The sequence below is a fragment of the Tachyglossus aculeatus genome, chromosome 22 (genome assembly GCF_015852505.1).
Source record: "Tachyglossus aculeatus isolate mTacAcu1 chromosome 22, mTacAcu1.pri, whole genome shotgun sequence".
In the NCBI taxonomy this organism is placed as follows: domain Eukaryota; kingdom Metazoa; phylum Chordata; class Mammalia; order Monotremata; family Tachyglossidae; genus Tachyglossus; species Tachyglossus aculeatus.
In genome coordinates, this window is record NC_052087.1 from 6,509,581 (window position 1) to 6,536,106 (window position 26,526).

Genomic DNA, 26,526 nt, shown 5'->3' on the forward strand with positions numbered 1-26,526 from the left:
CTGCCACGTGTCTGCTTGGTTAAGTCACTTTGGCTCGGTGCCTCAGTTACCTCATCTGTAAAATGGGGGGGGGGGGGGGGTTAAGATTGTGAGCCCTATGTGGGACCTCATTAGCTTGTATCTACCCCAGCACTTAGAACAGTGCCTGGCACGTAGTAAGTGCTTAACAAATACCATTTTTGAAAAAGTGTGATCTTGACCACATTACGATTAGATGGGTACGCATCTCGCGTGACAACCAGACCTCAAGGGGGGACATCTTTAAAGCCCTCCTAAACTTCCACCCACTCTAGAGCACCACACCTCCAGTGAATTCACAAATCATCATCATCATCAATCGTATTTATCGAGCGCTTACTGTGTGCAGAGCACTGTACCAAGCGCTTGGGAAGTACAAGTCGGCAACATATAGAGACAGTCCCTACCCAACAGTGGGCTCACAGTCTAAAAGACTGGCAAATGCCCTACCTACGTTGGGCACTCGTGTCTCTTAATGGTATGCTCAGCATGCCGTGCATATGTATGGTTTTTATTTATAAATCTTACTTCTATGTGTATCTGTAGATTCAATTCTTTGTCCAGCTGTTCCATCCTGATCTGTCTGTACTGCTTCTTGGTTCATCCTTATTCTGCCTCCGGCTTTCACTGTCTTCCCAATTCATTCCTTCATTCATTCAATCGTATTTATTGAGCGCTTACTGTGTGCAGAGCACTGTACTAAGCGCTTGGGAAGTACAAGTTGGCAACATATAGAGACGGCCCCTACCCAACAGCGGGCTCACAGTCTAGAAGAATAGGTCAGAAGTCTAGGCCAGTGGTTTACACACAGTAAGGACTCAGTAGATATCTTTAATGATTGATGTTGAACTGAGGCAGACAACAAAACATATTAACAAAATAAAATAGAGTACATTTGTACAAATAAAATAAATAGAGTAGTAAATACGTACAAACATATATACATATATTACAGTGCAACCTGGAGTTCAGGGTATATTGTTCTTGCTACTGTTACAGAGTGTACGGTACCTCAGTAAATGCCACTGATTAGTTCATTGATCAGTCATTCAGCCTGAGGTGGCACATCAAGTGATGTCTCAAAGGAATTGGTTTGATTCTGTCTCCTTTTCCCCCCACTGATGATCTGAATGGTTTTACTCAATATTACAGAAATGGCAAACAAGTGGGATTACTAACACCAAAAAATAGGAATAAAAATGGAAAGAAATCTATGGAAGTTGGGAAAATAGCCCTAAAATAACAGAATGAAATTTAATTGGCAAAGGTACGAGGAAGTAAGGTTGGGGGACGAACACAAGAAAATAACGTCAGGACAGAGAAAGAGGATATAAAGGAAAGCAGTCGGCATGATAGCTGTCTTAAGACTTCCTTAATTATCAGCACCCTAAATCTTAGTATTCCTCTCAGGATCTCACCTGGAAAGTTTCCAGGGCTCTACCAGTCTCGGCTACAGGTGGGAGAGTCAAGCAGAGGCATACCCACTCCATTTCTAGCTTGGGAAGTAGCTAATGAGTGGAAGGCAATCTGCTACAAGTCAAAACTCACCTGCGCTGGGCAGCAGTGGCGTGGGAGAGAGTCGAGGGCGGAGGCTCAAGTTTACCGCGTGGCAGAAGGCAGTGTGGTAAACAAAATAAAATAAAAAATAAAAAATGTATTTTTTATCAAGAAAACTCTATGGATATACTACCAGAATGATTGCAGATGAGGTGGGGTGTCCTGGCAGAGATCTGTCCATGGATTTGCTACGGGTCGGAAACGATTCAGCGGCATAATACATCACGAACCTTAGTAACCCATCAGCCACTATTTATACCCATTTCCATAGGTGAGATCACTGTCAATCGGATAATGAACACCAGCTAATCTTTCTTTTCATACTGGGTAACAGGTGACAGCTCAGTTATATGAAATATGAAAAATAGAGCGAATCATTCCTTCATGTAGTCATTCAATAGTATTTATTGAGTGCTTACTGTGTGCAGAGCACGGTACTAAGCGCTTAGAAGAGTACAATACAACAATAAACAGACACATTCCCTACCCACAACAAACTTACAGTCCAGAGGACAAGCTTATAGTCTACAGGACTATGTTCTAGATGTCATACCCATCTCCACTTCAAACTAAAATTCCAGAATTAAGGTGGATGCTGTATCTTCCAGGATTCCTTAGCCCTCTGAGTTACCCTCCTCACCCTTTGGATTCCAGCTCTAGGATATCGATTAAATGTTTAAAGAACAAGAGGGGGTTTGCAGAATTTAGGTGCTTAGGGAATTCTTGAAAAGCATCATGGCCTAGTGGATAGAGCACAGGCCTCGGAGTCAGAACGACCTGGATTCTAATTCTGGCTCTGCCACTTTTTTTTTTTTTTAATGGCATTTATTAAGCACTTACTATGTGCAGAGCACTGTTCTAAGCGCTGGGGAATTTACAAGGTGATCAGGTTGTCCCACGTGGGGCTCACAGTCTTCATCCCCATTTTACAGATGAGGGAATTGAGGCCCAGAGAAGTTAAGTGACTTGCCCAAAGTCACACAGTTGACAAGTGGTGGAGCCGGGATTTGAACCCATGTGACCTTGGGCCAGTCACTTCATGCCTCTGGGCCTCAGTTATCTCCTCTGTAAAATGGGGATTAAGACTGTGAGCCCCACGTGGGACAGGGATTGTGTCCAACCTGATCAAGCGCTTAGTACAGTGCCAAGTGCTTAGTACAGTGCTCTGCACCCAGTAAGCGCTCAGTCAATACAATTGAATTGAGAATTGAATTGAGAATTGAATACAATTGAGAAGCAGCACGGCTCAGTGGAAATCAATCAATCAATCAATCGTATTTATTGAGCGCTTACTGTGTGCAGAGCACTGTACTAAGCGCTTGGGAATTACAAGTTGGCAACATACAGAGACAATCCCATCCCAACAGTGGGCTCACAGTCTAAAAAGAGTTTGGAAAGAGCCTGGGCTTTGGAGTCAGAGGTCGTGGGTTCAAATCCCGGCTGCGCCACTTGTCTGCTGTGTGACTTTGGGCAAGTCACTTCACTTCTCTGGGCCTCAGTTCCCTCAACTGTAAAATGGGGATGAAGACTGTGAGCCCCCCGTGGGACAACCTGATCACCTTGTAACCTCCCCAGCGCTGGTGCTTGGCACATAGTAAGCGCTTAATAAATGCTATCAAAAAAAATTGATTAAATGTTCAAAGAACGAGAGGGGTTTTGCAGAATTTAGGTGCTTAGGGAATTCTTGAGAAGCAGCATGGCCTAGGGGATAGAGCACAGGCCCCGGAGTCAGAACGAACTGGATGGCGCATATTAAGCACTAACAAGTACCGTTATTATTATTGCCGGAAAAATTGGGGTCTGTGGTACTGTTGAGGATGTCTCTTGATTAAGAATCCTGTTTGCTATTATTCCCAAATTAGGGGTTGTCTGCTGAGGGTCAGGGTTCTAGTTTTAGTTCTGCCTGTAGCTGGTTAACACCTATGTGTGCTTCACAATATGCTGCACGCTTGCCCACTTCCTGGCTTACCGTGGGGTTTCATGAGCAGCAGGGAGGAGAGAGGGTCCAGCCACTAGCCCGGCAAGTACTTTAAATAGCCTTTGTCTTTAATTTTAGGCGTGAAGTCATCCATTCTAGACTGTGAGCCCGCTGTCGGGTAGGGACCGTCTCTATCTGCTGCCAACTTGTACTTCCCAAGTGCTCTGCACACAGTAAGCGCTCAATAAATACGACGAATGGTATTTATTGAACATCTGCTGTGTTCGGGAACACTGAATTAGGTGCTTGGGAGAGGAAAACAGCGGCAGAAGACACATTTCTGCCCCGAAAGAGCTTACAATATAACTGGGGATATGGACAGAAATGACTTACAAATAATAGGAGGAGAAGGAAGAACCAAAGATGCAAATAGTGGTAGCAAGAACAATAGGATGAAATAGAGAAATAAGTGAATAAGCAGTATATATATATATATATATATATATATATATATATATATATATATATATATATATCCAAATATATCAATGATCTAAGCAGTGATATCTACACAACTGCTACGAATGGTACAAATATTAAAGAAGTAAGCAAGGCTAGTTGGTGGATGTAAATTAATTAGGGATGATTTTTGGGAGGAGGTGGGTTCTCCCTTCCTCTGCCCTACCCCCTTCCCCTCTCCACAGCACTCAATAAATACGATGAATGGTATTTATTGAACATCTACTGTGTTCGGGACACTGAATTAAGTGCTTGGGAGAGGAAAACAGCAGCAAAAGACACATTTCTGCCCCAAAAGAGCTTACAATATAACTGGGGATATGGATAGAAATGACTCACAAATAATAGGAGGAGAAGGAAGAACCAAGGATGCAAATAGTGGTAGCAAGAAAACAATAGGATGAAATAGAGAAATAAGTGAATAAGCAGTATGTATATATATAACCAAATATATCAATGATCTAAGCAGTGATATCTACACAACTGCTACGAATGGTACAAATATTAAAGAAGTAAGCAAGGCTAGTTGGTGGATGTAAATTAATTAGGGATGACTTTTGGGAGGAGGTGGGTTCTCCCTCCCTCTGCCCTACCCCCTTCCCCTCTCCACAGCACTCAATAAATACGATGAATGGTATTTATTGAACATCTGCTGTGTTCGGGAACACTGAATTAAGTGCTTGGGAGTGGAAAACAGCGGCAAAAGACACATTTCTGCCCCGAAAGAGCTTACAATATAACTGGGGATATGGATAGAAATGACTTACAAATAATAGGAGGAGAAGGAAGAACCAAGGATGCAAATAGTAGTAGCAAGAAAACAATAGAGAAATAAGTGAATAAGCAGTATATAGATATCCAAATATATCAATGATCTAAGCAGTGATATCTACACGACTGCTACGAATGGTACAATTATTAAAGAAGTAAGCAAGGCTAGTTGGTGGATGTAAATTAATTAGGGATGACTTTTGGGAGGAGGTGGGTTCTCCCTCCCTCTGCCCTACCCCCTTCCCCTCTCCACGGAACTTGTGTATATTTGTACATATTTATTACTCTATTTTATTAATGAGAAGCTGCGTGGCTCAGTGGAAAAGCACAGGCTTTGGAGTCAGAGGTCATGGGTTCAAATCCCGGATCCACCGACTGTCAACTGTGTGACTTTGGGCAAGTCACTTCGCTTCTCTGTGCCTCAGTTACCTCATCTGGAAAATGGGGATTACGACTGTGAGCCCGCCGTGGGACAACCTGATCACCTTGTAACCTCCCCAGCGCTAACAGTGCTTTGCACATAGTAAGTGCTTAATAAATGCCATCATCATTATTCTTACTATGTGTATATAGCTATAATTCTATTTTTGTTGATATTGACACCTGTCTACCTGTTTTGTTTTATTGTCTGTCTCCCTCTTCTAGACTGTGAGCCCGTTGTTGGGTAGGGACCGTCTCTATATGTTGCCGATTTGTACTTCCCAAGCGCTCAATAAATATGATGGACTGAATGAATGCATGAATTTGAAGAGTCAGGCAGGGGATGTATCTACCAACTCTATTGTATTGTACTCTCCCATGTGCTTAGTACAGTGCTTTTAGGGCAATGCTCTGCACACATTAAGTGCTCAACAAATTCCATTGATGTTGGGTAGGGACTGTCTCTATATGTTGCCGATTTGTACTTCCCAAGCGCTCAATAAATCTGATTGAATGAATGAATGCATGAATTTGAAGAGTCAGGCAGGGAATGTATCTACCAACTCTATTGTATTGTACTCTCCCATGTGCTTAATACAGTGCTTTTAGGGCAATGTTCTGCACACATTAAGTGCTCAACAAATTCCATTGATGTTGGGTAGGGACTGTCTCTATATGTTGCCAACTTGTACTTCCCAAGCGCTTAGTACAGTGCTCTGCACACAGTAAGCGCTCAATAAATACGATTGATGATGATGATGATGTTTAAGATGGGGAAAGTCATGGGCTGGCCGATTTAAAAAGGGAGATAATTCTAGAGACGGGGATGAGCATAAATAAGTAAGGGGATGGAGCGGGGAGAGATGAAGTTAGAAGGTGAGCTTCAGAGGAGCCAAGAGTGTAAGTTGGGGAGAAATAGGTGAAAAGAGGCAATGTGTGAGAAGGAGAGATCCGCGGGAGCTCTTTGACGGAGTGTCAGCTTGATGCCGAGCGAAAGAAAACCAAAGGAGGTTTTCGAGGAAAAGAGAGACATGTGCTGAGTGATGTTTTAGGAATGTGTATTCAGGAAGTTCAAAGCCACAATCAGGTAGTGTAGCCATAGCTGTACAGACTTGTGATCTGGTGCCCTGTCCTGGTTGACCAACATCTCTTTCCGCGTGATGCTTAAGCTTAAAGTTAACAATCAACCGCTTTTGAAAGGAAATTAATACTTTATCGTCTGGCCTTTCAGAAGGCAGTCGCCTGCCTCAAAGTTCCCATCTCGCTCGAGAGGACGGACACCGTCGCTTCTTTACTGACGATGAACAAACATGACTTTTTTGGATTATGGGGAGAGAGCGAGACAAAGGGGAAAGGAGCCGTACTACTATCATTTCCACTCCTGTATGTTCTCCATATGAAATCAGCTATTCAGACCTCATCCGCGATTACGAACAGTGCTATTAAAATTGGCTCAATTGGCTTCAAGATGAAGCAAATCATAGAAAGATGTATTGAATCTGATGCATTTCAGGAGTCAAAAGCTTGGGGACCCAACATGCTGACACTTATAGACAATACAAAACATTCATTAGACTATAATGAACCCTTTCGGATGAGAGAACAACAAGTACAACGAAGGGGTCATTTGAGCAATAACCGTGATTATTTCGAGCATCAAAATCAACAAACTCTGAAATAATGGCAATCGGCACCTTCTCCTGTGATCATCAAATAATCAGGGGGGGCCTTAAGGCATAGCGGATACAGCACGGGCCCGGGAGCCCGAAGGTCATAGGTTCCAATCCCAGCTCTGCCACTTGTCTGCTGTGTGGCCTTGGGCAAGTCACATCACTTCTTTGTGCCTCAGTTACCTCATCTGGAAAATGGGGATTGAGACTGTGAGCCCCACGAGATGGGAACTGCGTCCACCTTGATTTGCTTGTAGCCACCCTTGTGCTACAAGCCTGGCACATAGTAAGCGCTTAACAAATACTATTTTATTATTATTATTATTATTAGGTTGCCTTTTGGAGTGGGGGGCATATGCTGGGTGATTCCCCAACCATTTGTGTTCATCTGTTTTCATGACTGCGGATTGTTTTTCATTTTAACGATGTGTTAAATAAGAATAAAACAGGGGACCTCCTTCAGCCACGTTAGCAAACAAGAGTCAAACAATAAATCCTTATATTTAAAATGGAGCCAGAAAGGCCTCTTCCCACTTTGGCTGTGAATATTTCAAGCAACCTTTGTAAAGGAAGGTTTTTGTGGGGAGGAAGCATCATTCATCCCTTCATTTAGAAGCCCTGTTGAACCATATTTACTGAGTCCCCACGTTATTGGAAAGTGGTAGCTTGTTAGCTGTAGTGGGAGATTTTACTTATCTGGCCACATCAAGCAATTTGCTGGATATTTTCCTAAATCAGGAGGTTTTGTTCAGAGAAACTCATCCAGCCCCAAACTAGATTGGCAGTTCAATGATCTGTTTTGGTACTAAGGCCTCCGTCGTGGCCAATTCATTTTTTCCAAATATTTTTAGCTTCAGCATGGCCATTCAGAGTTGCAAGTTTAAATTCATATCTTCAGTTGCCATCTGGGCATCCAATTGGACTAGAATTGCTTTTATCCCTTGACAATATTTCCCTACTCTGATTTTAGATACCGAGGAGCCTAGAATAGTCAGAATCCATTTATATTTAAGATGGAGTTCAGGTCACAGAAACTGAAGATCATTATTATTATTACCCTGCAGAATTTCAAATAACTGCGGTGCTATCGGATAAGAACTCAGCTTAGTCCTCCATTCCATAAGCTCTCTGAGCATATTACACCATATTCACGGGCACCCTCTTAGGAAGACACCCCCACTTGCATTAATCCGTGGTTCAATGGAAGGACCACGGGCTTGGGAGTCAGAGGTCGTGGGTTCAAATCCCGGCTCCGCCACTTGTCAGCTGTGTGACTTTGGGCAAGTCACTTCACTTCTCTGGGCCTGTTACCTCATCTGTAAAATGGGGATTAAGGCTGTGAGCCCCATGTGGGACAACCTGATCACCTTGTATCCTCCCCAGCGCTTAGAACAGTGCTTTGCACATAGTAGGCGCTTAACAAATACCAACATTATTATTATTATTATTATTAATTATTATTATTATTATTCATTCCTTTCGTGCTAACCTATCCGAGGTGCCTCATTCTCACTTCTCCCATTTTTAGACTGTGAGCCCACTGTTGGGTAGGGACTGTCTCTATATGTTGCCACCTTGTACTTCCCAAGCGCTTAGTACAGTGCTCTGCACACAGTAAGCGCTCAATAAATACGATTGATTGATTGCTTGATTGATTGACCCCTTATACTCACCCTCTTCCTCTCACCTGGATCTCCCTCCCTCTTCAAATCCTCCAGACACAGCTCACCCCGTCTTTAATGCCCTACTGAAATCCCACCTCTTCCAGAAGGCCCTCCCTTCTTCATTTTTCTTCTTCCCAGGTCTCCCTTCCTTTTTTGCACCAATTATACACATGCACTCTCGGTGCTCCTGTAATTACTGACTTTATTAATTCATTCAATCATATTTATTGAACACTTACTGTGTGCAGAGCACTGTACTAAGCCCTTGGGAAGTACAAGTCGGCAACATATAGAGACGGTCCCTACCCAAAAACGGGCTTACAGTCAAGAAGGGAGAGACAGACAATTGTGATGCTACTGAGGGTTCTCAGCCTTGAATCCCGGGCAAAGTAGCCTCCAGAGTCACTCAAATGACTAGCGACAGCCTCTTTTGGACCCTAAAGTCCTCCAGTCAATCAATCAATCAATCAATCAATCGTATTTATTGAGCGCTTACTGTGTGCAGAGCACTGGACTGAGCGCTTGAGAAGTACAAGTTGGCAACATATAGAGACGGTCCCTACCCAACAGTGGGCTCACAGTCTAAAAGGGGGAGACGGAGAACAAAACCAAACATACTAACAAAATAAAATAGACTAGATATGTACAAGTAAAATAAATCAATGAATAAAATGTTTGAGTCTCCACACCTCAGTTGCGGTCACCACCCTCTGTTTGAAGCCCAGGCACCTTCCCAGAGGCATCATCAGGGACTAACCTACCGTTCCCCGCCCAGAGCCGTGTACAGGAAGCTCGCAGAGAGACCGCTCTCCTTCCTAGGCCTACATGTCAGCGTGGCTTAGTGGAAAGAGCCCGGGCTTGGGAGTCAGAGGTCGTGGGTTCTAATCCCGGCTCTGCCGCTTGTCACCTGCGTGACTCCGGGCAAGTCACTCCACTTCTCTGTGTCTGTTACCCCACCTGTAAAATGGGGATGAAGACTGGGAGCCCCACGTGGGACAACCTGATTACCCTGTATCTACCCCAGGGCTTAGAACAGTGCTTGGCACATAGTAAGCACTTAAATTATTATGATGATGATGATGATGATGTCTTCACCCAGGCACCCGGAGCTGCTCTTCCAACCCCTACTGCAGGAAGACCTCAATATCTGACATCTCAATAAGGTTTAATGTTTTTGTTTTTTTTAATTTGGTAACTATGAAAAGAATTCTGGTTCCAACTATCTCTCCCCAGATCTAACGATTTCCACTCCAGGATCCTCTGTACTTTCCACTACGTGTCCCAGGCCTCACGTTCCTCTGGTCCCCATCTTCTCTTGGGCCATCCCAAATTCCAGTCTCACCCTCTTCCAAGTCCCTTCCGATGCAGAGTCGCTCAGCGTCCTTTCTCCCCCTTAGGGGCAGAGGCCTCGCTCCTCTGGAGTCTTAACTCTGGCCCCCGAACCTTCTGTGTGTCCTAACCCGGGATCATCTCCAATCCCCCATCACTAATAACAATAAAAATTACAATATTTGTTAAGCGCTTACTATGTGCCAAGCACCGTTCCAGGTGCTGGGGTAGATAACGAGGTGATCAGGTTGTCCCACGTGGGGCTCACGGTCTTAATCTCCATTTTACAGATGAGGTCACTGAGGCACAGAGAAGTTAAGTGGCTTGTCAAAGGTCACACAGCAGACAAGTGGTGGAGCCGGGATTAGAACCACGTCCTCCGACTCCCAAGCCCAGTGTCTTTCCACTAAGCTATGCTGCTTTTCCCACACGGTACCTTGTGTCCATTTAGGGTCCAAAGCATAAACTTCCCTCGTTTCCTGTGCCATCTGTCTGCCAATGGTGGCCAAGGGTCGTCTTCTCCAAATACTTCCCAATCGTCCCCTCTCTGATGGGCTCGTGCCTCTTTCAGGGAGAGGAACTGGCCGTGACACCAGCATACTATCCTATTTTAACGCATTCAGTGACACATCCGTTTATTTCCTTTCTCTCCTATCTGACTTCTTTTTTGTGCCTGTCCTCCTGCTTTAAGCTCCTTGAGATCAGGGTCCTTCTAACTCTACTGTACTCCCTCGAGCCCTTAGTGTTCTGCACAGAGCAGGCACTCAATAAATACTATTGACTGAAATCACATTATATTAGGCACCCCCATGAAATCTGGAACAGTTTCTTTTCATCATCATACAGAGATAGAGGCCGGATCAAATTATTACACGAGAACAGCAGTACTAAAATTCCCTCCGAAGGCTTTCTCCAAAGGATCCCTTGGAATATCTGCATGTGAGGGAAGGATTTTACAATGGAATTTTCTAAATTTAGTGTTCCCCCAAATTCTGCCCACATCTGGGGATATTTTCTTTAGAACGGGAGACCAGTCAGGCTAAGTGAACCTGTTTTCCATATCTGTCAAGTTTCACATATTCTGTATTTATATGTCTTCATTTTTAAGGATTTCATTCATTCATTCATTCATATTTATTGATGATGATGATGATGGTATTTGTTAAGCGCTTACTATGTGCAAAGCACTGTTCTACCGTGTGCTGATCACTGTACCAAGCGCTTGGGAAGTACAAATTGGCAACATCTAGAGACGGTCCCTACCCAACAGCGGGCTCACAGTCTAGAAGGGGGAGATAGACAGAAAAACAAAACATATTAACAAAATAAAATAAATAGAATAGTAAATATGTACAAGTAAAATAGAGTAATTAATATGTACAAACATATATACAGGTGCTGTGGGGAGGGGAAGGAGGTAGGGCAGCAGGGAAGGGGAGGGGGAGGAAGGGGAGAGGAAGGAAGGGACTCAGTCTGGGAAGGCCTCCTGGAGGTGAGCTCTCAGTCGGGCTTTGAAGGGAGGAAGAGAGCTAGCTTGGCGGATGGGCAGAGGGAGGGCATTCCAGGCCAGGGGGAGGACATGGGCCGGGGGTCGACGGCGGGACAGGCGAGAATGAAGCACGGTGAGGAGGTTAGTGGCAGAGAAGTGGAGGGTGCGGGCTGGGCTGTAGAAGGAGAGAAGGGAGGTGAAGTAGGAGGGGACGAGGTGATGGACAGCCTTGAAGCCGAGAGTGAGGAGTTTTTGCCTGATGTGTGGGTTGACTGGTAGCCACTGGAGATTTTTGAGGAGGGGAGTAACATGCCCAGAGCGTTTCTGCACAAAGACAATCCGGGCAGCGGAATGAAGTATAGATTGAAGTGGGGAGAGACAGGAGGATGGGAGATCAGAGAGGAGGCTGATGCAGTCATCCAGTCAGGATAGGATGAGAGATTGAATGAGCAAGGTAGCGCTTTGGATGGAGAGGAAAGGGCGGATCTCGGAGATGTCGCTGAGGTAAGACCGGCAGGTTTTGGTGACGGATCGGATGTGAGGGGTGAACGAGACAGCAGAGTCGAGGATGACGCCGAGGTTGTGGGCTTGTGAGAAGGAAAGGATGGTAGTGCCGTCCACAGTGACGGGAAAGTCAGGGAGAGGGCAGGGTTTGGGAGGGAAGATAAGGAGTTCAGTCTTGGACATATTTAGTTTTAGATGGCAGGCAGACATCCAGATGGGAATGTCTTGAAGGCAGGAGGAGACACGAGCCTGAAGGGAGGGAGAGAGAGCAGGGGCGGAGATGTAGATTTGGGCGTCATCAGCATAGAGATGATAGTTGAAGCCGTGGGAGCAAATGAGTTCACTGAGGTAGGGAGTGTAGATAGAGAACAGAAGGGGACCAAGAACTGAACCTTGAGGAACCCCTACATTAAGGGGATGGGAGGGGGAGGAGGAGCCCGCAAAAGAGACTGAGAATGAACAGCCGGAGAGATATGAGGAGAACCAGGAGAGGACAGAGTCTGTGAAGCCAAGGTTGGATAGCGTGTTGAGGAGAGGGGGGTGGTCCACAGTGTCGAAGGCAGCCGAGAGGTCGAGGAGGATCAGGATAGAGTAGGAGCCGTTGGATTTGGGAAGCAGGAGGTCATCGGTGACCTTTGAGAGGGCAGTTTCTGTGGAATATAGAGGACGGAAGCCAGATTGAAGGGGTCGAGGAGAGAGCTGGCATTGAGGAATTCGAGGCGGCGCGTGTAGAGGACGCGTTCAAGGAGTTTGGAAAGGAATGGTAAGAGGGAGATAGGGTGATAACTAGAAGGTGAGGTGGGGTCAAGAGAGGGTTTTTTTAGGATGGGAGAGACGTGGGCATGTTTGAAAGCAGAGGAGAAGCAACCAGTGGAGAGTGAGCAGTTGAAGATGGAAGTTAAGGAGGGGAGGAGGGACGGAGCGAGAGATTTCATAAGATGAGAGGGAATGGGGTCAGAAGCACAGGTGGCCGGAGTAGCACTTCAGAGGAGGGAGGAGAGTTCCTCTGAGGATACCGCTGGGAAGGATGGGAGAGTAGCAGAGAGTGTTGAGAGCCGGGGGGGTGGAGAAGGGTGACTTTGGGGAGCTCAGACCTGATGGATTTAATTTTATTAATGAAGTAGGAGGCCAGATCATTGGGGGTGAGGGAAGGAGGAGGGGGAGGAACAGGGGACCTGAGAAGGGAGTTAAATGTACGGAAGAGCTGACGGGGATGATGGGCATGGGTGTCAATAAGGGAGGAGAATAGTTTTGTCTGGCAGAGGAGAGGGCAGAGTTAAGGCAGGAAAGGATAAACTTGAAGTGAACGAGGTTGGCATGGTGCTTAGACTTTTGCCAGCAGTGTTCAGCAGCTGCAGTATAAGAGCGAAGGAGGCGGACAGTGATAGTGATCCCGGGTTGTGGGTTAGTGGTACGAGAGCGGCGAAGGGAAAGGGGAGCGAGGGAGTCGAGCTGAGTAGAGAGGGTAGAGTTGAGAGCAGTAATCTAATCATCAAGACTGGGCAGAGAGGAAAGGGAGGCGAGGTGGGGTGTGAGGCAAGATGGATGGGGTCGAGAGAGCGGAGTTCTCTGTGAGGTAGTAATATAGATTTACAGGGGAGAGGAGTGTGAGTGAGGAGGCAGGTGAGAAGGTTATGACCAGAGAGAGGGATTTCAGAGTTGGTGAGGGTGGAGATAGCGCAGCGGTAGGAGATGATGAGGTTGAGGGTGTGACCAAGTTGGTGAGTGGATGAGGTGGGGTGGAGCAAGAAGTTGGCAGCGTCAAGGATGGAATTTATTGAGTGCTCACTACTACTACTACTAATAATAATTTTGGTATTTGTTAAGTGCTTACTATGTGCAAAGCACTGTTCTAAGCGCTGGGGAGGATACAAGGTGATCAGGTTGTTCCATGTGGGGCTCACAATCTTAATCCCCATTTTCCAGATGAGGTAACTGAGGCACAGAGAAGTTAAGTGACTTGCCCAAAGTCACACAGCTGACAAGCAGCGGAGCCAGGATCTGAACCCACGACCTCTGACTCCCAAGCCCGGGCTCTTTCCACTGAGCCACGGACTGGGTGCAGAGCACTGTGGTAAGCACGTGGAAGAGTAAAATACAACAGAATTAGCAGGCATGTTACCTTCAACTGACAATCTATAAATTAGAAGATACCACTACAAAGACTAAAATGTTTCAGTCAATGATATTAAGTATTACTGCTCATTTAAGCGATTCTGAAAATATTTCAGAACACATTAGCGGGCTTCACAGAATTGGACAGAGGTTAGTCTTGAGTGTAACGTGTCGGAATAAGAACACTTCTCAGGTCTGCAAACACAATAAGCCACATTTATCTTCAGAATGATGTTAGCTACAGGATGAGGGCGTCTACGTCATCTCCGTAATGAACTTCATTTTAGCACAAGGGTAAACATACTTCCCCCATATCAGCTGCAACCAGTGCATTAGCAGTATGCTACGATTGATTATCCTAGGAGCGTTGCTGAGAAATGGCTGTGTATTTTAGGGTTTTATCACTATAGCTGGACAAAAAGCAGATTCCTTGTTTGCAGACCCTAGTTGTAATAAGTGACATTATTAGGCAGGTCTTCTGTTTAAATAACACAAGATTTACCCTATCAGTAACTCATAATACCCAAGCCTTTTAATCTGATTGATCCTCCCTCTCTCCTACTCGGACACACTTTTTCTGTTTGTAAACAGCGGCAGAACATATGGTTGGGAGTTTTAGTTACGGTAAGTGGCATTAAAACAAATAGAAAAACAATACTGGGATTTTTCAGGATTTGAGCTATAATCCGAGATTACATTTTAGGGTTGGAGGTTCCCAACTGTATGAACGGTGACCATTTTGTAATGGAGTCTGATGTCTAAACAGTTTAATTGTTCATTGGCAGACTTTAGCTAGGCAAATGATTGAGTCCGTTTATAAAATGCACTGTATTTTTCGAAGCCTACCCTCAATGGAATACCTGCAGCTAACCATTATGACCTCTCGGATAAAATACTTGGAAAATCATCTTTCATTGCTACTTCCAGAATTTTTTAAGTTGCATATAATTATACCTTTACATGTTTTGTGATTTAAAATGGAGAACCAAGAACCAAGAGAGATGGGTGGTATTCCTAGCCACGCCACCCCACTGCTTTGTGACCTTGGGCAAGGTACTTAAACCCTTCTGGGCTGGTTTCCTCCCCTATAAAATGGGAATAATAATAAGTGCCTCTCTTTATCAAAAGGGATACTGTTGGGACAAGATAAGTTGGGAAAGGGCTTTGGAAAAATAAAGGTTCTATACAAATTCAAGGAGTTGATGATGATGATGATGGCATTTGCTAAGCGCTTACTATGTGTGAAGCACTGTTCTATGCGCTGGGGGGATACAAGGTGATCAGGTTGCCCCGCGTGGGGCTCACAGTCTTCATCCCCCTTTTACAGATGAGGTAACTGAGGCACAGAGAAGTGAAGTGACCTGCCGAAAGTCACACAGCTGACACGTGGCGGAGTCGGGATTAGAACCCATGACCTCTGACTCCCAAGCCCGGGCTCTTTCCACTGAGCCACGCTGCTTCTCTGCACACAAGTTCTTGCTTGTTCTCACCTTGCCTAAGGCCCCAAACCTGGGCCTGTTGTTTAAGAGTACCAGGGGGGCCTAGTGGAAACAGCAAGGGTCTGGGAAGCAGGGGACTTGAGTTCTATTCCTGACCGTCACTTGCCTGCTGTGTGATCTTGGACAAGCCGCCGAACTTCTCTGTGCCTCCGTTTCCTCATCTAGAAAATGGGGATTCAATATCTGTTCACCCTCCCTCTGTTCACCCATGGGGGACAAGGCTTATGCCTCACCAGATTATCCTGAATCTACCCCGGTGCTTATTAGACCGGGGTTTGACACATGCTAAGCATTTAACAAATATTATTATTATTATTATTACTCTGCAGGCTTCTTTCAGTCTATGTCACTCTAACAGACTGAAGATATCCAGGGTGGATTTAGAGTGGAGAGGCCGGGGCAGATATTTTGGGGACTCAACCATAAAAAAATAGACCCCTGCACAAAGCTTCAAAGGGACCTGCTTTAATTTACAGCTGGTGCCAGGATCTGGACCGTCTCTGGAAACTGTTGGCACACTGGCCGGCCCGCCAAGCTGGAATCTCGCTGAGGACAGGGAATGTGCCTACCAACTCTGTCATATTGTACTCTCCCACCCGTTTAAGTACAGTACTCTGCACACAGTAAGCGCTCATTGATTAATGAATTCTGGAAGGGCCGGTTAAGGTTCGTTCCTCCCAAAGGTCCCAAACAGAGTGACTACATCACAAGCCCAAAACTCCTCCTTGCTTTCCAGAAAGTACTCTCTCAACCCCTGAAACTGGCCTGGAACTTGGGTTTAAAATGGTTAACGTAACCTATAAATCATGGGTTATACGTGGCAAAAAAATGCTGCTTGCCACGTGGACTGTTGGAACTCTGCAATGAATAACATGACTCGAACTCTTTTAAGCAGTGATCTGTTTACATTATATTTTGCCAACTTACACACAATGCAATCTCTTTCATATGCTAAACTCTATATTCGAGGTTCCAAAAACAATTTTGGGGCTTCACTTTTTCAATTGGCTCCATGCAAAGATGAATACTTTATGACTGAGATCCAGAGCATATTTAATAGTGATCGTCATTATGGCTGTGCGGTAATAAATTCTGTGAATAGCAGATTTCCTGTCATACTCAATCAACAGCTGAATAGTAATGTCTAAATCATACGAGCAACGATGATTTATTAGGAAGATTCAGGAGAAAGGGAAAGAGGCCCACTTCAATAAAAAACAGAACTAGTGTTGGTCTGAGATGGCTTAAAGGAGTATACTGGGGGTTGGGGAGGGGAAATGAGAAGGAAGGGTGAAGGGGAAGAAGTCAATCAGTCTAGATATTTCTTTGGAGTGTTCCAAGCGTGGGCAAAATGTTTCATTTAAATGGTCTTGATTAATAGAAAACTTTCACTGAAACCTTTTGGCAAAAGGTACAAGATTCGCATCTGTTGCTTGAAACTGGCAAACTAGAAAACACTGAGAAGGTGGGACTTGAAAACTACACCCTTTCTTTGCTTTCAGATTAGCAACATGATCCTAACAATCTATCCTATGTTAGGCTACCTCATTAGGAAGCATGGTCTGGAAAATTCTTTAAAATAATTTTAGTCAGATTCATGTACATGTATGTCAAAGCCTACGAAGGCACTGTACAAACAACGGGACCAAATTTCAAATTAAAGGAATCACTCAACAGAATACGGATAACACAGCTATTTCTTTAGATAAAAGCATCCCCATACAGTTCCCCTTAGACTGCAAGCTCGCTGTGGGCTGGGAACACGTCTATCAATTCTGTTATATTGTAGTCTCCCAAACGCTTTATACAGTGCCCTGCACACAGTAAGCACTCAATCAATACGCTTGATTGTTCAACTTTTTCAAAACTCTAACATGATTAAGATGAACTGATGAAAATCTTCCTTTCTAATAATGAGTTTTCAGAGGTCTGAGACGGCAAGACATTCCCACGGGGGGTGCCGCATCAGCCTCTTCAGATGGTCTCGCCTAGGTAGCTTAATGTCTGCACAACCTTTAAAGAAATTCTTGCCCACGGGAGATTTGGAAAGAGGACCTTGAAAAACCTGGCCCTCTTCTACACTGAGTAAAAGAATATTTCAGGGAAAGGCTGCCTAACTTGTTTCCGCACTGGGATGCAATTTTCCTAGCTAAGAGCAGAGAGGCAAAAAAAAGCAGCTTCCAAGTAGACAGACCAGGTTTAGGCAACTGCTCTCAGGTAATAGTCTATTACATATACATATCTATTCTATTTATTTTATTTTGTTAGTATGTTTGGTTTTGTTCTCTGTCTCCCCCTTTTAGACTGTGAGCCCACTGTTGGGTAGGGACTGTCTCTACATGTTGCCAATTTGTACTTCCCAAGCGCTTAGTACAGTGCTCTGCACATAGTAAGCGCTCAATAAATACGATTGATGATGATAATAGTCCACAATGCTACCCCTGCCTTAGTCACCATCTCCAAAGAGACAAGAGTGCCAGCTCCCTTATTTTGGCTTCATCTCTAGCACCTTTCCCGGGATATCATCACGGACATGGTCTCTCTCGCCCTCACCAGCTTCTGGAGTCTGATCGGAAAGGTTCCTTCTTGAACTTTCCCTCCTTTAAAGACCTTCCCTCCTAAGTCTCCATCCCTCCCTCCCCACGACCGACGGTCTACTCAAAGTTTGCCTCCATGCTCAAAAAAAAAGATGTCTGGCACCCCTGCTTTCTGCTACGCAAGGTATGGCTGAGTGAGAGAAGAACCAGCTGAAAAAAAAAAGGGAATCTTCCTCACTTCACTACATCTTCACTACCTCCAGTCAAAATCTGCTCATCTATGGCTTCTGGCCACTGAAGATTGGTCATATGTTACTCTTGAGGTCACTAAATACGACTAACCCTAAGGATAAGCCTTGGAAAGAACAAATTTCAGTACATGAATACTTACTAAAGTGCCTAGGATCTTAGGAAAAATGAAGTTATTTGATGGCTGGCTCTATTCTTACACTAGCTACTTACATGGATGGCATGCCACTAAACAGTGACACTTTTTTGGTTGTTCACAACACAAAGGTGGCGAAAACACACAAGTCACAGAGAGAAATGACAGTTCTTACCTTGGTTTCTATCTTTCATATGAAGTACTATGTTCCAGATCAAACCCTCTGGATTCAGACAGATGATAACTTAAACGCTGTGTAGATCATTAACAATTTCCCAGTAAAATATGTTGGGTAGTGTTACAGGTACATAATTGATGCCCTAGAAACACTGGGGTTGGTTCATTGAAATGTCTCGTGACTGAACATGTTCCATCTGGCCAAATGAACTCCCTCCTCTCATTCAAATCTCAGCTAAATTCAATTCTGCCTAGTAAGTGGAACAAAATGATGCTACCCACCCTCTGAAGCCCCTTAGTCCTTTCTCAACATTTAAAAGGAAAGGAAGAAAAAAGAAACCACTGCACAAAGGAACACTCACAACTCATCTGTCTTGTATCAGCAAGTTTGTAAGTAACAAGAATTGTCTCCTTTATTGTCTTTGTTCAGACACTGAAATGCTTTCCTCCTGGCCACTCCACAAGTTTAGGCCTGGGGAATAGGATCTTGGAGACCATGGAATTGTGGTAGGATATTATGAAAAAATCAGTGTCAAAGATTGGAGGGCCAGACCTTTACGGGAAGCTAAAAAATGGCTTCCAAAATTGAGGGCCCTCCCTGTCACCACACAATCATCAATTAATATTTACCAGGGGGGGTGAATGACTTTACTATCTGCTTCACTAAGTGAGCAGAAGCCCCATTAATAAAGCTGAGCTATTTTCTTATAGTTGCTGCATCAATATGGTGACTACTCTGTAGATAAAAGTAAATTTAAACAAGTTTACATAGCAAATGGTTGCACTCAGGCTTTGCAGTAGAAAGGTACTTCAAGAGTAAAAAAAAAATACATAAAAAAGCCTGTTCTCTGAAGCAAAATTTCCCATTTTCTTCATTCAAATCAATCATGAATGCAGTGCTCAACAGAGACCGCCGCATTACTTACGTATCTATGACTCTTAAGGAAATCTGATGGACTGCTAGTGAGGATTTTGTCCCCTTCCAAGCCCACCACTCGTTTACAGATATTTGATTTTGGATCACTTGGACTTTTTGCAATTATAATGTCACCTCTGAAAGAAAGGAAAAAGAAAATGTGAAGAAATGTCAGTCGTAATAATAATAACTATGGTTCCTGTTAAGTGATTACTATGTGCCAAGCACTGTTCGAAGCACAAGTTATAGTGGAAAGAGCATGGGCTTGGGAGTTCGGGGGTGGTGGGTTCTAATCCCAGCTCCGCCCCTTGGCAGCTGTGTGATTTTGGGCGAGTCATTTCTCTGTGACTCAGTTACCTCATCTGTCAAATGGGGATAAAGACTGTGAGCCCCACGTGGGACAGCCTCATAACCTTGTATCTACCCCAGTGCTTAGAACAGTGCCCGGCACATAGTAAGAGCTTAATAAATACCATCATCATTATTATTGTTATTGGACATAGTCCCTGTTTTAAAGGGGGCTCACACTCAATATTATCATATGACATTTATGAAGCATGCAAGTTGTGTCAACTGTTGTTTAAAGCAAGTTAACATGGTTATACTCTCAGTCCTTTATCTTAAAATCTCAAAATCTATCCGTAGAACGCCCTTATGCTGGCACCCCTGAGGAATTCTAAGGGAGGAGTAAGGGCCCTCTCTCCCTTTATCATTTAAATCTTGAGAGGCCCCTCTCTGTTCTTATTCGACGGGAAGAAACATACTTATAGAGACAGTTTAAGTGAAGGATTTCAGGTCACAAACCTTGGATCTGAGAGCTACCCATGGATCTGTGAGCCTCCAGCAGCCTGAAATCACCTGAGCGGGTTGGAATTCAGAGGACTGTTGAAATTCAGGGAGGAAATGTTTTCTATATTTGTTGTTATCCCTTTTCCTTTCTTACTTCTTTCCTCTCTTTCTACTTATAGATATTCAGATTCAGTTTTTTCTTCTTTGTCCCCTACCACAAATACATAAATATTGTAGTTACTAAATATATATAGTTATACTAAATATATATAGTTACTAACTACATAAGTACCCTATCTATTTACGAGGGGAAATGCGCACTGATGTGGGATAAAGTAAATGTGATCATTCTGGACGGATCCCAGGACCCAAGGAGACAATTTTAGTTCCTAAACCCATCAAGCAAAGCCATGTGTCCAGTCCGAGGGAAAAAGTACAGGAAAGCAAAAGATTCCTATATTCCGTTAAGTAGAACCCCATTTCCTATCCCTAACAGTAAAGTGCAAAAGCCCCTGAAACTACATTGCATAATAATTCTCAGAGGTCCAACATTTCTGCACCATTTACGACAGTTAATTTAAGGACAGCTAGTTTGACAAGTAAACGAGATGCTAACTCAGAAACAATCTCACTTATCCTGATTGTCCTTTTTTATGGCATATGTTAAGCACTTTCTACGTGCCAGGCACTGTACTAAGCACTGGGGTCGATAGAAGCTAATCAGGTTGAACACAGTCCATGTTCCACATGGGGCTCAGAGTCTTAATCCCCATTTTACAGATGAGGTGACTGAGGCACAGAGAAGTTAAGTGATTTGCCCAAGGTCACACAGCAGACAAGTGGCAGAGCCGGAATTAGAACCCAAGTCCTTCTGAATCGTAGGCCATACTGCTTCTCAACTAGTCATAGGAAAGAAGCCACTGTTTAAGTTCTCAGTTTTTAATGTCTGTCCTGCAAACGTTCGAGGGGTAAGTACCAAATCCCCTTCAATGCTTTCTACTCCAACTGCTCTTGTGCCTAGCCAGAGTAGAGAATCACTTCTGAATTACTCGCAGGATGCACTGTCAGCCTCAGTAACATATCATGTGCACAGCTTTCTGACATTTAGGCGACAGAATAAGGGCTTAACAAATACTATAATTATTATTATGGCAGCCAACTCGGTCCCAACCCTACTCCCACCATGGTACTTCACTGTGCTCTCTGCATTCCTGTTTTAGGACGCGGCAAAGGACCTTGTTACTGCGTGCCAGATGGAATAAAGACACCTTTTCACTTTGTCGCGTTAGTCACTTTAGTTCTGTTTATGCAACAGACAGAAATATGCTCCGAAAGAGACAGCTTGCATGAATGACTTCTGGTCACAGAACTTGGAGATTCAGTTTTGAACATTCACACAATAGAAATTTACCTTTGGATGCCATAAAAATGTCGGCTAAGGCATTCCGAAAAGACGATGTCTGAGTTTTGGATCGTGGGCTCCATGGAGGGCCCTGAGCACTGGGGGAAAAAAAAGGAAAAATTTTAGTTTATATTTGAAAGTATTTTTAAATGGAACCATTTGATGATACAACTTATCAAAAAAGAAAATCCGTATGTACTCATCATATCCCCATCTGGAGAGCAGTAAGCAAAGGCTGGAAATTTACAAGAATAATAAACTTCTGGGGAGATTAAGTCACTCACTTGCCTTATTTGGGTCCTGGGAAACAACCGAATATATTCAGCAGCCCTCCGATGGCCTCAATTAATACCTTCACATGCCATTCACCCTCATGGATATAGCATTATTTTTGAATAATAACAGTATCTGCTAAGTGCTGAGAAGCAGCGTGGCTCAGTGGAAAGAGCACGGGCTTTGGAGGCAGAGGTCATGGGTTCAAATCCCGACTCTGCCACTTAGCTGTGTGACTTTGGGCACTTACCTTCTCTGTGCCTCAAGGTATCTCATCTGTAAAATGGGGATTAAGACCGTGAGCCCCACGTGGGACAACCTGATCACCTTGCAACCTCCCCAGAGCTTAGAACAGTGCTTTGCCCATAGCAAGTGCTTAATAAATGTCATTATCATTATTATTATTATTAAGTGCTTACTATGAGTCAAGCACCGTTCTAAGCGCTGAAGTAGATACAAGATAATCAGGTCCCACATGAGGGAGAAGAGGCAATGAATCCCCATTTTGCAAATGAGGGAACTGAGACACAGAGGAGTTAAGTAAATTGCCCAAGGTCACACAGCAGGCAAGAGGTGGAGCCGAGATTGGAACCCAGGTCCTCTGATTCCCAGGCTACTTCCATTAGGCCAGGCCAACCTAAGGGTAACTACAATATTTAATCACTTGCCGGACACGTTTCCTATTTTCCCCTGAGATACATTTTCATTTTTTCTTTTTGTACACTTAGGAATTTACACTTTAAAACCAAGGCATCAAGATTACATGCGAATAGAGAACATGAATACAGAATCATTCATTCAATCGTATTTATTGAGCGCTTACTGTGTGCCGAGCACTGTACTAAGCGCTTGGGAAGTACAAGTTAGCAACATATAAATACCAAATACCAAGTCCATAGTTCTCCATACAAACTAGCCACTTTATTAGGTTCCGCTGGCAATGAGGAAAGTTCCCAACAACTCCAGGCACATGCTTTAGTGGGAGTAAATTATGACAAGGAACATTGTGAAGAGTTAATTTTACTGTTTAGTAGCCCTGTGCCATCATTGTGACACGTAAGAAGAAGATGGAACACAGCCCAGTAGTGGGAAAAAAAATTACTTTGTACTCAAGTTCTAAGTGGAATCCAATCTCAAAAATATCCCAGAGGATTTGGGAATGTCCCCAGAATTTGCTTTTGACATTCTCTCTGGAAATACCTTACACATTCATCTGTACGTATTGTTATTTTCATCAATGACTCACTCGTTGCACTCTCAACAGAACTCAAAGTTGGGACTCAAGGCACTTCAGGCCTTACGCTTTCATCCACCAAAGACTTTACTAGAGAGAGAGAACAGGCCTCCCAATTCAATAAAGTGTTTCAAATATTTTTAGTTTTTGAATGTGCGAAACTTACCACAACAACTCCACCGACGTACTCAAAGGCACAGTGAGCTATGCAACCGTATTGTATAGTGTAGCCAACAAGTCGAAAGGTTTTTCCCAGGGCATCTCGTAGCATAGTTCCGGACAGTCTCTACCACCACCGGCCTGATGGTAAACTTTCGAAAGCTGCATCATCAATAAAGAGTAAGATTTACTGTGACGTGCTCTATTGAATACGTAATGATAATAAAGTACCCCTTTATTAATAATGATAATGATCGTATTACTTAAGCGCTTACTGTGTGCCAGGCCCTGTACTAAGCGATGGGGTGGACATAAGCAAATCGGGTTGGACTCCGTCCCTATCCTACGTGGGGCTCCCGATCTCAATCCCCATTTTACAGATGAGGGAACTGAGGCCCGGAAAAGTGAAGTGACTTGCCTAAGGTCGCAAAGCAGACCAATCAATCAATCAATCATATTTATTGAGCGCTTCCTGTGTGCAGAGCACTGTACTAAGCGCTTGGGAAGTCCAAGTTGGCAACGTATAGAGACGGTCCCTACCCAACAGTGGGCTCACAGTCTAAAAGACCAGACCAGTGGTGAAGCTGGGATTAAAAGTATTGTTTCCAGCAAATACCGTATACAGGTGTGGTCCAGACTAGACCCATAATATATTCCTCCAAAAGGGGGGTGCAATTTAAATGATCCTGTTGATCCTTCTCTCATGGACTTAAACACAAATAGTCAGATTCCGATACGGAGCCAATCCCAACAAGTTGACCAAGCCCTAGGGGTAATTTTAAAATATCACCGAAGCCCACACCCCAGCACCCCCTTCCAGTCCCCCTTCCCCGTCACCATTCCTATCAATCAATCAATCAATCCTATTTATTGAGCGCTTACTGTGTGCAGAGCACTGTACTAAGCGCTTGGGAAGTACAAGTTGGCAACATCTAGAGACGGCCCCTACCCAACAGTGGGCTCACAGTCTAAAAGGGGGAGACAGAGAACAAAACCAAACATACTAACAAAATAAAAGAAATAGAATAGATATGTACATATACTAGGTATATGTATTCCTAGTGACTTTCCTGATCCCTCCCACCCCGCCACCACTCCAACTCCACCCCTGACCCCTTGTTTCCCTTCCCACTATCCAGCATCCAGTATGTTTAGTTTCTTGGAAAACCAGGAACTCTATCCAGGCCCCACTGAAGCCATGGACCATTGCTGCCACCAGCAGGAAAAAGTTCCTGGGCACCAGCCACTTATTCATTCATTCATTTATTCAATTGTATTTATTAGTGATGGCATTTGTTAAGCGCTTACTATGTGCCAAGCACTGTTCTAAGCACTGGGGGGGGGGGGGGATACAAGATGATCAGGCTGTCCCGTGTGGGGCTCACAGTCTTCATCCCCATTTTACAGATGAGGGAACTGAGGCACAGAGACTTGAAGTGACTTGCCCAAGGTCACACAGCTGACAAGTGGCGGAGTCGGGATTAGAACCCATGACCTCTGACCCCCAAGCCCCGGCTCTTTCCACTGAGCCACGCTGATTCTCTACTGAGCGCTTACTGTGTGCACAGCTCTACACTAAGCACTTGGAAAGAGCATTTTTAGACTGTGACTATTTATTTTACTTGTACATATCTATTCTATTTATTTTATTTTGTTAGTATGTTTGGTTTTGTTCTCTGTCTCCGCCTTCTAGACTGTGAGCCCACTGTTGGATAGGGACTGTCTCTATATGTTGCCAACTTGTACTTCCCAAGTGCTTAGTACAGTGCTCTGCACACAGTAAACGCTCAATAAATACGATTGATTGATTGATTGATTGGAAAGTACAATTAGGCAACAAATAGAGACAACCCCTACCCAACAATGGGCTCACAGTCTAACCGTGATCTCGATGGCCAGAAGCCCGAGTCCCGGCCCTTCCCCCTCTAATGCCACCTCTGCCACTTGTCTGCTGTGTGACCTTGGGCAAGTCACTTAACTTCTCTGTGCCTCAGTTACCTCATCTGTAAAAGAAGAAGAAGCAGCAGCAGCAGCAGCGTGGCTCAGTGGAAAGAGCCCGGGCTTTGGAGTCAGGGGTCATGGGTTCAAATCCCGGCTCCGCCACTTGTCAGCTGGGTGACTTTGGGCAAGTCACTTCACTTCTCTGGGCCTCAGTTACCTCATCTGTAAAATGGGGATGAAGACTGTGAGCCCCCCGTGGGACAACCTGATCACCTTGTAACCTCCCCGGCGCTTAGAACAGTGCTTTGCACATAGTAAGTGCTTAACAAATGCCATCATTATTATAAAATGGGGACTGAGACTGTGAGACCCGCGTGGGACAACCTGATCACCTTGTATCTACCTCAGCGCTTAGAACAGTGTTTGACACATAGTACATGCTTAAGAAATACCATAATTATTATTATGATGTCTCATTCCAGCACTTAGTACAGTGCTCTGAACACTGCGGGCACATCTCCTCCAAAAACCCTCTTTTCCTTTTCACCCTGACTTGCTCTCTTTATTCAGCCCCACTGCCAGCCCCAAAGCAATTCTCCTCCTCCTCCTCCTCCTCCTCATCATCATCAATCGTATTTATTGAGCGCTTACTATGTGCAGAGCACTGTACTAAGCGCTTGGGAAGTACAAATTGGCAACATATAGAGACAGTCCCGACCCAACAGTGGGCTCACAGTCTAAAAGGGGGGGCTCATCATCATCATCATCAATCGTATTTATTGAGCGCTTACTTTGTGCAGAGCACTGTACTAAGCGCTTGGGAAGTACAAATTGGCAACATATAGAGACAGTCCCGACCCAACAGTGGGCTCACAGTCTAAAAGGGGGGCTCATCATCATCATCATCAATCGTATTTATTGAGCGCTTACTTTGTGCAGAGCACTGTACTAAGCGCTTGGGAAGTACAAGTTAAGTACAAGTCCTCATATCTGTAATTTACTTATCGATATTAATGTCTGTCTCCCCCTCAAGCTCATTTTGGGCCGGGAATATATCTGTTATATTGCACTCTCTCCCAAGCGCTTAGTACAGTGCTCTGCACACTGTAAGCACTAGATAAATACGACTGACCGACTGAACAGCAAGCGCTTAATAAATATTACAACTACTACTAATTCGGACCAAAATCTGTTACACAATATTGGATAGCTTCCTCCTGTTTAGAACGTAACCATACAC

The 26,526-nt window shown here is 44.3% G+C and overlaps 1 protein-coding gene and 1 non-coding gene across 2 annotated transcripts in view; one reads left to right on the top strand and one right to left on the bottom strand.

Moving 5' to 3' along the window:
* IMMP1L (inner mitochondrial membrane peptidase subunit 1) overlaps positions 1-26,526 on the bottom strand; it is a 93,237-nt gene that overhangs the window by 22,958 nt on the left and 43,753 nt on the right. The window contains exons 3-5 of the mRNA XM_038764822.1: positions 23,353-23,507; positions 21,689-21,777; positions 19,499-19,625 (exon numbers count right to left, since the gene is read on the bottom strand). Coding sequence (XP_038620750.1) covers positions 19,499-19,625; positions 21,689-21,777; positions 23,353-23,457 — 321 coding nt within the window. The 5' untranslated portion in view covers positions 23,458-23,507. The remainder of the gene's footprint in view (positions 1-19,498; positions 19,626-21,688; positions 21,778-23,352; positions 23,508-26,526) is intronic.
* On the top strand, positions 1,419-1,556 carry LOC119944409. Its single transcript, XR_005455890.1, has one exon. It is a non-coding gene; the product is annotated as a small nucleolar RNA SNORA7 (small nucleolar RNA).